This window comes from Anomalospiza imberbis, chromosome 10 (assembly GCF_031753505.1).
Source record: "Anomalospiza imberbis isolate Cuckoo-Finch-1a 21T00152 chromosome 10, ASM3175350v1, whole genome shotgun sequence".
Classification (NCBI taxonomy): domain Eukaryota; kingdom Metazoa; phylum Chordata; class Aves; order Passeriformes; family Viduidae; genus Anomalospiza; species Anomalospiza imberbis.
The window spans coordinates 350,810-363,743 of record NC_089690.1 but is presented as its reverse complement, the minus strand read 5'-3'; the positions used below and the strand labels follow the sequence as shown (position 1 = coordinate 363,743).

The 12,934-nt window shown below is 46.9% G+C and overlaps 1 protein-coding gene across 1 annotated transcript; it reads right to left on the bottom strand.

Annotated features, from left to right (window-relative positions):
- Positions 1–20: 20 nt before the first annotated feature.
- On the bottom strand, positions 21–12,862 carry EIF2A (eukaryotic translation initiation factor 2A). The gene is made up of 14 exons (XM_068200096.1): positions 12,774–12,862; positions 11,661–11,730; positions 11,306–11,380; positions 10,601–10,719; positions 9,431–9,530; positions 8,980–9,062; positions 7,728–7,801; positions 7,443–7,587; positions 6,305–6,421; positions 3,580–4,151; positions 2,129–2,245; positions 1,164–1,292; positions 237–302; positions 21–161 (listed from the first exon to the last, which is right to left on the bottom strand). The coding sequence occupies exons 1-14, from the start codon at positions 12,799–12,801 to the stop codon at positions 96–98; spliced, it is 1,761 nt and encodes a 586-aa protein (XP_068056197.1). The 5' UTR covers positions 12,802–12,862; the 3' UTR covers positions 21–95.
- Between the last annotated feature and the right edge of the window lie 72 nt (positions 12,863–12,934).

Sequence of the window (12,934 nt, the reverse complement as noted above, 5' to 3'; positions counted from 1 at the left end):
TGGTCTTTCAAAACCTTAGTCATTTGGTGACATGTTTAACAAACTACATTTTTCATGAACTTTGTGTTAGCACCACACTGGAGCTCGAGGAAGATTTAAACACCCAGTTCTAAGTCTTCCAGTTCCTTAAGGAGAGCAGCTTCTTTCTGAATCTTCTCCACCTAGAGCAGAAAATGTCATAGATGTAGCTTATTATAAAATAAACCTGGAATAAACCACACAGACCTCAATCGTACCTGATTCTTCTCCAGCTGTTTGCCAGCAGCTGCCTGTTCTTTTAGCTGCTCAATTGCCTTTAGTTTCTGAAAACAAACAAACAAAAAATATTGATGAAACAAGAACAGAAAAAAAGTCTTAGAAGTTGCTGATGTGCCTGATGTGTCTGGAGGCAGGTCTCTATGGAAGGCACAAAGCCTTAAGCATCTCCAGATGCTTCACCCAGAATTTCCCACCCATAACAGACATTCTTTCAAGAACAGTTCTTTCAAGAACAGAACCTAGAACAGCAGAACTTCATCTCTGAAACAAATACCAGGTATTGTCTCACTGAAGGGCTAGATCCAAAACTGGAAATTACTCCATCACCATCCCTCTTCCCCACACATTTTCCTCAAAAAGCCTGGAAAGTTAATCCAGAGACTATGAGCAGCAGGAGGCAGCCAAGAGAAACGGGAAAGATTCTCTAGCCAGAACTTAACAATTTCTATTCTGGAATTATTTAACGCAAGAGTTCTCAAGACTGGCAGTAAACTCTGCACTCATGCCACAAGGCAAACCACAGGGCACTGTGCCCTTGGCAGATGCAGGTCCCAACACCCACAGCATGCACAGAGCTCCTGTCTGAGCACCAACACCTGTCCGTGCACCCTGACCCTCAGCTGGGGACTGGCTGCACCTCCACAGCATTCCTGGCCAGAGCCTGAGGTCAGCTTTAAAAACTCCTCCCTGTACTGCCACCTCTGACGGACCTTCAGGAACCCTGGCACACGATGGCCTCCACTGCTGCACAGGGTGGGAGGGCAAAGGGAGGCGGGTACAAATGTGGGACACTCCCGTGAAGGTACCTGCATCCTCCTGGACTCAGCTCACCTTACACTTGCACTAGGTCTGACAAACCAGCCCTTGGAGGAATACTGTCTGTTAGAAAAAGAATCCCTTCACACCTTTTTCAAATTCTTTATCTTCTTGTCCACTTCAGGATCTCCCGTGGTCATGGCTGGCACAGTGTTCTGCAGGGCATTCTGTGGGGTTTTGACCTGGGCAGGGCCTTGGTGTGCATCAGCTTTGGCCTCCTGTAGACACATAAACACAATCTAGAAAACATCTTTGATTACAAAGAGAATGAAAAATGTCTTTTTAATCACTTTAGAGGTTCCATTTAATATTCCTCCTTTCCCCAGTTTGCTGGTGTATTCCAAAATCCAGGCATGACTTGCTCTGAGGTACTGCATTATCCATTGATCTGCCTTCCATGGACAAAGGCTTATCTGGAACAGCTCACACACTGTTTCTCGTTTAATTTCTACTTCCTCAAGATCCCAACCACACATAGCACAGGGAAACATCAGTTTAGGGGGATATGACAAACACATACACAAATATTTTACAAAGCAGACTGGGTCATTGTCTCTGAGGCAAAAGAAAGGGCTCAAAACCAGTGCTAGAAATTTTTTAAAATAGCATTTAAAGAAACTATTGCTTTAGAGGTTTGTAGAAACTGGAAGGCTAATACCAAAAGCTGACTTTTATCTACCTAGACAATGAATAGTAAGTCCAGAAGTGACAGACAGGCTGTCTCTGGTCTGCTCTAAAAACACACCTCAGCTTCGACCTGCTGGGAACACAGACCACCCACCTGCTCCTACCTCCTACCTAAAACCAAAACGCATTCTGCAGCACGTCAGAAGCCAGAACCACTTTGTCTCCACTCTGATTTTGGCTAACATTCACAGCAGCTCAGCAAAGCTGTTACCTTTCAACCACCCTCCTGTACCTGCTGTTCTCTGGTTAAACCCGGCTGCCCTTCCCACACTGCTGCACAAGCCACTGCTCCGAGACTGACCGCTGCCCTTTGGGGAAGCTAATTAACTAATTAACATGGTCCTCGTAAGAACGACTTTTGCAGTACCTGTTTAGCTGCTTTCTTTGCTTCATGTTTCCTCTGATTTTTGAGAGCTGTTTTAGACAGTGGCTTATCACTGCCTCCCAGCTGGGGTTTCATGTTCTGGGGTGGCTCATCCTCATGCTGAAGGATATGCAAAATGGTTAATACCCCATATTCCATGTCAGCACAGAAACCCCAAAATCTACCCAAGACAACATCATATGCAAAGATGAACCAGAAAGAAAAAAGAAAAAACAAAGAAAGGAAGTGGGGGAAAAAGTATGCATTCCTTGGAACAGCCAAAGAGAGTAAAAAGGGTTTCAAACTCATCCACTCGAGTTTGCATGGGACTACACTGTGTGCCCTAATAATTTCATAGATTTCCAGTAAGAAAACAAAATCATTATGTTTTCTATCTCAGGAAGGAAATAAAATCCAAGAGGAATAATCTAGCACAAAAATGACTGAAGCATGGCATTTTGCTGTTGCTGACAGCTTTCCAACTCAAACTCCTGATGACCAGAGAGGAAGGCTGAGTGCTGGCAGGGGAGATGGGGGTTCTTGGGAGGCAGTGGGGGCTGAAAAAGGGGGCTGTTCAGTGTTTTTAAGATAACTCTCAACTGTGGCACTGTATTCTTTTAATGCATGTGACCAGACTTTTTGCCCAAATAAGTAAGCAGAATTGTTTTACTGACTCTCTTTTCCCTACTCCCTCTGCTCAGGGATGGTTTGTGAGAGCAGCCCTCAGCATGGCTAACAGACTGCTCGCAGGCTGAGTCTCCTGAAAAAGCACCAGGCTCAAAATCAAAGCTCTCTGGGACTCAAACACTAAGGGTGAAGCTGTTACATGGAATTAGTTGCTACTCAGCCTACTTTGGAAACTTGCAGAAACAAACCAATTATACAAGCAGATCACTGTACTGAAATGCGTTTAAGCCACAGCTGACTTGCTAATGATCCAATCTCTTTATAATAAGTACATTTACCTTATTAAAAAAAACAAAAACAAAAAAAAAAAACCACCCAAAAAAATTAAAAAAAAAAAAAAAAAAAAAAAAAAAAACAACAAGAAAGAATGGCTGTTGGGAGGCCACTCAAGCCCCAGGCTGGCTGGGTTCAGAACTGGCATATCAAGTCACCCAGATCAGAGGCTTCTGTCCTAACCAGAGCACTCAATTTCATCACAAGCCACACTTGTAGTGTTTCAGTGTATGTTGCAGAGAGCATTATAAAAGTTTGCAAATGCTTTGTGAAAGGACAGTATTTGGGCCAAAGAGATGAGAGCTTTCTAGCATACATTCTTGCAAACTGTCAGCGAAGTGCCAGAGAAGGTCACCAAAACCCTCCAAACCCCCACAGTGCTGCCACCCTCGTTACTCTTCTCATGCTCCTCCTCAAAACCCCAGACATGCGTGAGGCCAAGCTCCAAAGAGACATGAGACCAGCCGTCAGCTCCCACAGGACATGCTACTCACAAGCTTGGAGCTCGTCACGGGCCTGTTCCTCAGGGCAGGAGGTCTGTACGCCTGCGCAGGCCTGGGCTCAGCGCAGGGCAGCTCGCTGGGCACTGCCTGGTACTTCACGGCTCTCTCCGGGAACACCCCGTCCAGGAAGGGCTGCCAGAACACCTGCCACATCTCCTCGTCACACGGGACCTCGTAGGAGTGCAGCACGGAGCCTGTGTAGTGCCAGATCTTGTAGCCGTTGCCGACGCGCAGCCGGGGAGCGCACGTGGCCGTCACAATGTGTTCCCCGTCGGGACACCAAGCGAAGTATGTGGAATCCGAGGCCACTGGCTTGGAAATGAGTTTGTAGTTTTTAACATCCCACACTTCCATCTGTCCCCTGAGGTTTCCAAACCCTGCCAGCACCAGGATGTGTCCGTGCGGGCTATAGTAGGCAGCGTTGCGAGGCCCGGTGCCAAAATCAAACACAGGGTCGCATTTCAGGTTAAAAACCGTGGCTTTGGCAGGCATGAAACCATACACAGCACAGAACTCAACAGAATTGGGGCTCCAGGCAACATCGTAAATAGGGCCATTTTTTGCTAAAGGAAAATGAAAAACATGCAGCTGTTGGGAGATTGCGTTTTTTCAGAGCAAGTCAAAACAAAATCCATAGTGACTCTTCATGCTTTGCTAAAATGCTGTATTCTAATTATTGTCAGTGAAAACTAATTCTGCTAACAACAGAGGGAAAAGCAACCTCGTATCTTCTGATAACTTTAGTTATAGTTTGCAACAATAACTGCAGTCATTCCAAATTACCTCTGTAGGGCCAGCACCAACACTTTAACAGTAAGCATAGCTTGACATGTAAAAAAATTCCGTTTTTTTTTTCCTCAAGTATGACCTCAGGACCTTCTCAAATTGTCCCACTGGAAACTTGTGAAAACAGGAGTTTTATACCAGCTGGATAATAGTTTCTCTTCTTTTAATCTAAGAAATATTCAGCTTTGTAGAGGTATTACAAGGTAAGCCTTGTAGTTCAGCTTTTTAGAGGTAAGCAATAGTGACCTGAGTTATCTTTGGACCGTGCCCATGCACAATATTTTATAAGTCAGATTTTAATGTGAGTGAGCACACAAAAATGGCTTTACATGTAATGATCAAAACTTGCTACTGTTAGTTATTCTGAGGGCTGGAACATTAAGAGATACTGAAGAATAATGAATTAGTGATGAAAACTCAGGTAAAATATCCAGAGGTAAATACAAACCACATTATAACTTTTCATCATCATAGTTCATATAAATGCCAAGTGCATAACTGAATCCTTCAATCCAGAGTTGACCCAAAGTATTCAAACTGAGTTAAATGGTTCATGCCTGTTGTCACTGTCAAGTCTCATCTTTAGAAACATAGATGTATAATCACACTGTGTGTTCCCCTTTTCAGTGACATTAACCCGATACAGCTCAGCTACAGAGGTGACAGAAAATGACATTTGGTGACAGCAGCAGCTGGAGAGATGAGGGCAGCTCCATGCAGGCTTCAGAGCTCTGCCAGAGCCTGCAGCAGCACCACATCTTAGTCAGAAATGAAAAGCCCTCTGCAAATGCCAGAGTGGAGAAAAGCTTTAAAACTGCACTTCAAAAGATCCAACTCCACAGGGAATGAGGCACCTCTCAGACCAAGTGCCCACCACTTGCTTTTATCAGCTTGGGCTTTTCCTTTAAAAGGAATAGCTAAATTAAATGAAAAGACTTCCTGTTAAATACAGATGCAGCAGAAATAAAGAACATTTTAATACGTATTTATAGTTAAACAAGTAGTGCTCTCAAGCTGGGAAACTGCTCCTAAAGAGATTCTATATAATTAGTCACAACCCAAATCCTCCTTCCCCAGTGGAGTTACTGTCAAGGGGAAACGGGGCACAGGACTCGTCCACAAGCTTTGCAGCAGAAGGCAAACTGGAAATGTTCCCAGTCAACACTGTTATGGAAGTTACATGCACAGTACCTCCAGCAAAGGTAGTCCACATCACCCCATCCCCAGTGCTCCCAACAAACTGCCCTCTACAATCCCAAATGGGCCAGATGTTTGCACACAATAGCAAGAGCTTGAGAGTAGGAAAAAAGACCCCCACAGGGTAAGTTAAGACATGGACTTCCAGTTCAAGCTAGTCACTGGAATTAAGGACATTTATCTGCTGCTCCCCAGTATGTCATTTTTATGTCTTAAAACACTTTCAGTATTACAATACAGAATAAAGGAGTTTTATTTTCCAACACACTTCAAAACATTTCACTCTCACTCTGCCCTGGCTCACTGAGGGCAGTATCTTGCATGTGTTAAAGTGCAGGTAGGACTATTCTGCTTGGTGACACACATTCCTGCCTGTCATGGATTCTCAGACATCAGCCTGGCTCCACTGTCCAGGTGTTTTCTCAGCAAATGAGTATAGCTCCCTCCCTGTGTACCTGAACACCTTCCCAAACAAACTATCACTATGTCTTAACTGGAAGTGTTTGCTCTCTGCCACTGACGTTAAGACGGTAAGTCTATCAAAGGTGCTACTGAAAAAAACCCCACACCAACCCAGAAAAAAGCAACACCTTCCTGCAGAGGTAAAACGCCAAACCAAAACAAGGGGAAGGATTTTTTGTTTCGAGGACTTCGCTGTGAGGATCAGTTCCAGAGGGTAAGCAGGCCGGCAGGGCCGCAGGGGCAGGGCTGCTGGGCAGCACGGGGTACTCACGCAGCTGCACCACGGCGCTCTCCCCGCTGGCCGCCACGTAGTGCAGGGTCTGCTCGCCGTAGTACGAGGCGCCGCTCTTGTCCACCTCGGTGCTGGCAACCACCAGCACGGCCGTGGCTGTGAACAGACACAGTGCAGCAAGCTGCTGAACACCACAGCAGCCACTGCACAAAGCGCCAGGCAAAGCAAAATCAGCTCCGCTAGGAGTGCTTGTGGAGCAGGGCTGGTATCATTCTCTTTGGAATTGGGCTTTTCCTAAATGCTAACACACAAGCACTGAATGACTTCTGTTCTCATGTGGAAAACGTCAGCTCAGTCTATGCATTTACTGTTAGATCACAAGCAAGTGAGCATCCTTTGCAGCTAAAAAATTAAACTTTTAATTTTTTTAATTTTGTTTTAATTTTTAATTTAAAAAAATTAAACTACGTAAGAAACCAAACATCCTGACCAATCCTTGACTGAAACATTTCTTCAACATCTTCTGTATGCACATCTGTTATCCAAAGCTGTGGGGGGTGCAGAGCAGGGCACTGTCTCATCAGGGCAAGGCCCAACCTGCCCCTTCCCCCAGACACATGCACCCCAAAATGTCTTGAGACAACAATCTTTGCTGTCTCTCACAGTCCCTAAGCATGGTTTCTACATGTATGCAACACCTTCCTTATATTCTAAACTATGTGAGTTGAAGTAAAATGATTTGTACAAAATCATTCTGAAACCGCTCATTGCTAACAAACAACAAAGCACAGAGGCCTGTCACCTCACCCCAGTTATCATATGTATACATACAGATAATTCTACAGATTAAGATCATATCATCACATGAACTGCTGTTATGTTTACAATCCAATTATATTATCAACACAGAATGTGAAATTATACAGGAATTTGTCATTCAACTGAAAGTTTTACCAGCACATATAGAATATTTTCAAGTACAACACAAAAAATGATAAAAGTCACAGGATAAGTGCTGAGCACTCCAGGCTGTGCAGAAATGCACCAAGCAAGGCATTAATGGCTGCCCTCAGGATTTATCAACATATGCAAATTAAACTCAAACCCCACATAGTAAACAAAGTAAGTCAATCCAAAATGAGCACAATTCAAAAGTCTCAGTACACAGCTGCTGTACCTTTTTTGTTCCATAGCATTGTCACCTTGTCAGCTTTAAAGAAGCTTTTGTTGGCTAGTGCTGACTGCGGGCCTCCAAAGTTGGGGTACTGGTAGAGCCTGACAAAGGACGGAGCACCTTTGCTGCCTGGGACATAAACAGCAACCTGAAACAGCCACGAGATTTCACTGCAGGTTAAAGTCTTGGTAGCACAGGGCATAGTTACTACCAGTACATTGTACTAAAATCACAGTGGGTTTTTTTTAAGAAAACCAAAAATAAGATTGGAAGTTGGATCAGAAGTACCTTAGTTGGCTGTGCTCCTGGGGACAACACGAAATCACTGACCTTCTGCAAATGCAGCTTGTTTGCAATGGTATCTGCCAAGAAAAAGGTCACAGATGTCTGGTGTTAATGACAAACCACGTTACCTGGACATCCTAACCACATCCTTCCATGGGGCTGTATCCTGGATAACACAAACCAGTAAAGACAATCACAAAGATCTCTTTTTCGAGGCAAACAACCATTATTTTCTCATTTCACCTACAAAGCCAACTTGAATCAAGCCTATGCCTGAAACCCAGCACTTAGCATTTGGAAGTTCAAAAGGCAAAGGCAGCCTCTGAACACAAGGTGAGCGCAGCTTTTGTTTGAAGCAGATATTCTTTGCCTTATCTGTGCTGGCTCCAGTCACATTCAGGTGCCCTCACACAGAGGCAGGGGCTCTCCCCTCTCAGCTCCATGGGATAACTCTTCCCAACAGGCCTGCTCAGGGCTCAGCACTGCCCCTTGCCACAAACAACTGATGGGAACAGCGTCACCCCACAGCTCCACTGCAGCCAGGAATGTGCACTGCCAGCAGGTCCTGCTGAGGCTGACATTCCCTGCTTCCCACAGCTTGGTTAAAATCAGCAGGGCTAGTTCTCAGGAAACTCAATCTCTCGTAGCCTTAATTCTTCTATCAACTTTAAAATAAAACAAAGAATGCAAAACTAAAACCACACGCTGCTGTTCTCCCCTCAGTTTTAATTCCTTTACATTTTTGTTCTAATTAATTTTTACCTTTCTGGTTTTTTCTTCCCCATTCCCTTTTCAACATCTATTGACTCCAGATATTCTACCACCAACAGTAAATCTCCATGGTAAAAATCTTCAGGCTTCACTATTTCATTTTTGCCATCAATTTTGTAATGAGCCATTTTTAGCAGTCTATTGACAGAATATGCACAACCCGAGGAAATAATTGTGGATCATGTTTTCTACAAAACAGCTTCCTGGATCTCATTAAATAGTAACAATACAGAATCAGACCTTTTAAATTGATGATCAGATACATTTCATATCATGTCAGTCAGTGAAAAGAGAAATAAGAAAGTGAAAACACACTCCATTAAAGCATAAGGATTCTGAATTCCAAACTGAAATAGAATGTAGGCAGTATTTAAAATAAAAGGCAAGCAAATGAAGAAACAAAGAAAAACCTGAAAACAAAAACCACCCCTCAAAAGAAGCAGCATTTATAGAAAGAATGAAATGTAGAGAAATAGTCGCATACTGAAGTTGTTGTTTTCGAAGAAGTGCACTTCATTGTTCACATTTCTGGCACAAATGCTTTCATCATCTGCCCAGCAAGGACACCTGCACATGAAGGGAGAAGTCAGAAACAGAATGATGCTCATCATTAGTACTCCAGGATTGTCTTTCCCCTCTATTGTGAACCCAGTAAGTTCAAACATGACACATTTAATGTGGATAAATGACATCTGCATAGCAAAAATATACAAGTGGACTTAGTTATTGTCTGCTCAGCTTTCCTCTGTGGTGCAAAGTGAGAGTGAATTTACAATGAACTACACACAGACACTCACAGGCACAGACTCTGGCTTTCAGTTAGCAGCAGGCATTGCTTTGAAAGCCAACACCACACTAACAGCTCCGTTTACCTGGATCAGATTTTGAAACCCACATTTCTTTGTAAACAATTAGCATCTGGGAGGCTTATTTACCAGTTCTGTATCTTTTTCTGCACAAAAGACTTTAAGCATTTTCCAGTTCTCAGATCATGGAGCTGCAGGTTGGGCACCCCTGCTGTGCCATCCTTAGCAGCTGCAAAAAAAAAAAACAGAGGGGTATGTGAGGGTTAAATCTGCTTCACCTCAACATCCCACCTCATGGTTCTGCATGAACTTCTTGCAAGCATGCAACTTCTGCCCCTGAGGGACCAAAGCCATGAATGCTGATTGCTGTACCCATTAACCTCAGTCTGTTTCCAGAAAGAACTCACATTCGGAGGTGTAGGGTTTATACTCCCCACTGCAAAGCTGCAACCAACACCTGCACAGCTTTTTAATCCAAACCAAAAACCTTCCTCACAGCAAACAATGGAGGCATGTTCTCCACTCCAATGTTTTGCTCTCACAGGAATGAGGTGCTTTTGTCCATTCCATTGCAGTCACAGCTCTCTCTGCAAGCCATGCAGAATGGTTCTGCTGCTTTTAAACTGTCTGTACTCTCCTCTTTACCCTGGCTAGCACAGCCTGCCTGCTGCTGTCAGTGATTTGCAGCAGCCCCAGAACAGCTGACATCTTGTGCTGCCTTCTCTTATCCTACAGCTTGTCCCTGTTACCAGTCTCCCCACAGCTTGGCTAGCTCCCAGGGCCCAGCCTTGCCCAGCTCCTCCCTCCCAAGGCAGCATGTACACTGTCTATGGCTCAGACAAGACTGCAGCTCTCAGAACCAGGAACTCAAGCCCCCCAGGGAGGCAGAGGAGGGGATAAAGCTCTGGACATAGAGAACACTCCAGTCATGGGCCCCAGGGCAGGACACAACTGCTCCAGGACAGCACACCATCTCCCCTGCCTACCCAAGAACACAAGCTGCCTGCAGGGCACACTGCACCACGACCACTTCCCAAGGCTTAGGAAACACAAGCTTGACTGACAGAGTAACTGTGAGCACTCTGACAGAGCGTGGGTGAGGATGGCCAACACCTCACTGCTGCTCTGACAACATCCCTCCCTCCTCCACTGTGCTCCTGACTGCCCACAGAACTTCCTGCACCTTTCTGCACTGCTCATTTATCCAACCAACGCACTACAGAGGCCACAGACATGGATTAAGACCTGCACAAAGCCTCCCAGCTGGCACAAAGCTTCCCCAGCTGGTACAATACTCACTTGCATAGGACTGCCACGTTGCCAGAACATTATTCTTTGGCGAGAATTCAAGGCAAACTGTCTTTGGGAGATCAAAGGAATGCAGTAACTCAGCTCTGATGACATTAACAACATTGACTCTGGAACCAAAAGATGCTACTTCAATAAAACATGCTTGCAATAGTTAATTAATGCTGAGAGAATTGTTCAAATATTTGACTCTTCTAGATCTGCCCCAAATTTGGCCAATGTAACAAAATTGGAAGACCTTTCCCCAACCCAACTCTTGTTTTTACTAAATTTTTCCAAGAGCACATTTAAAAAACAGACACCCAAGCATGACAGAAACCAAGAAAAGGGACCACTGGTCAAAACATAACACATATTTTTGTCTGCAACACAGACAAAAAAGGAAGATTGCGATGTTCACAAGGTGTATAGACTCATTATTTTCTGTGGACTGCTAATAGATTAATCCCAGAGACCAGGTACTGGGAGCCATGAATAAAACAACCAAACCAAGAAAGCATATCCAGACTGCATGGGAATGGGTGCATTGTAAACAGGCAAAGAACACGAAATATTTCATCTGATAAACTCATTTAAAGTGTACATGCAAACACTTGCATTAACAGCAATCGCCTTTACACTGACAAGAGTAAGCGAGGCTTGACTGATTCCACTTATTTCATACAAGATAACATTAAGATAACAAAATGCACCCACTTTTCTCCATTGCACCAGGCAAAGAGGGAGCCATCCTTGCTAAAAGCAACAGCTTTGCAATTTCTTCCAGAATCCCTAAGGAAATAAGAAATACATGTGAGTACCCAGCAGCGCCACAGTTAAGGTTTTCTTACCAAAAACAAACACAGCAACTGTCCTGCTGTGCTCCTGAGGAGCCCTGTGTCACACAGCAGTCCCTGCTACCCTGCTCAGGCACTGCCACCTGGCAGTGAGAGCTCAGCAAGCGCAAAGCCTTCCAAACCCTCCCTTCTCTGAACTCACTCATGTCACACATTTTGCAATTCCAGAGTCTAATTTCAGAAGGCAATTTCTTTAGTGCCAGTGCCAGCAGTACCTTTGGAACGCTGTGCTCTCAGTGAAGCTGGGGGGCCCATTCACCATGTACAGCCCCTCGGACCCTCGCACTGCAAGAGGAAACAAACAACACGTTTCAAACGCAGGAGATGGCCCAAAGAGATGATTTTCTAACCTGAGAACCCCAAGACACGCACACTCTTTGCCATACTCGCTATAGGGAAATTCCAAGGCAGAACCGGGACACGCCCTGGAGCTGCCAGCCCAGTCCCTGCCGGCGACAGCCTGTGCAGGATGTGCCCCCAGGGCGGGCACCCACAGCCTCGGCACGGCCTCACACAAGAACGGCTCTTCTCGTGCCCAAATACAACTCTACAGGGTTCGTGCACACCTCAGCCCCGAGAGACCCTAGGGAGCATTGCAACACACCTTAAACTGACCCACGAGCTGCGCAGCCCTGCCTGGAACGCGTTCTCTCTCAGCTCTCCCGTCACGCTCCCCGTTAGGATCCCAACTTACAACAGACGGCAGCGAGCAGCCCAAAATCTACCCCGAACAACTGCAGCCCCCCCAGCCCCGAGCGAGGGGAAACAGGCTCCTGCTTGTAGCGTACAAATGCAGGAAAGGAAAACACACATCCCTTATGTCAGGGACAGTTCAAACAGCGAGACACCGAAAAGGAACCCGGCTTTCCAGAAGAGCTTCACAGAGCGGCGGGCTGCGGGCGGGCCGGCAGCCGCTGCCCGCGGGACGGGCCCGCCGCGCTGCCCCGCGAGTAAATCATCGGCGGCCGGAGAGCGAACCCGCGGCACGGGGCCCCGAGAGCCGCCGCGGGGCAGGCCGGCGCCGGGGAGGCTGCTGGGCGGCGGCGCGACCGGGCCCTCCCCGGGGTGCCGCTGCTCGCCCCGGGCCCAGGCCGAGCGAGTACAGGGCCCGGCGAGCCCTCACCGGTGCCGGGGGCGGCACCGTCAAGAACTCCGCGACCAGGGCCGGACTCGGGCACGCCGCGGCAGGGCACGCCGCGGCAGCGCACGCTGGGGAGAAGACGCGCGACGGGCACCGGGGGAGTTCCGGAGGGGCCCGGGGCTACGCCACCCCAACTTCGCTGTCGCCTCCCGCGCACCAGCCCCGACCCCGCCCGGGCCCGACGCACCTGCGAGCAGCGGCGTGGGCGGCGCCATCTTGGGGCGCGGGCGGAGCGGCGTTTCCGGTTCCGGGGCGGCGGCGGCGCAGCGGCCGCAGCGCGCGCCACGTTACCGGGAGGGGCGGGGCCCGGGGCGCGAGCGCGGGTTGGCGCGCGCGGGCCCCGCCCCC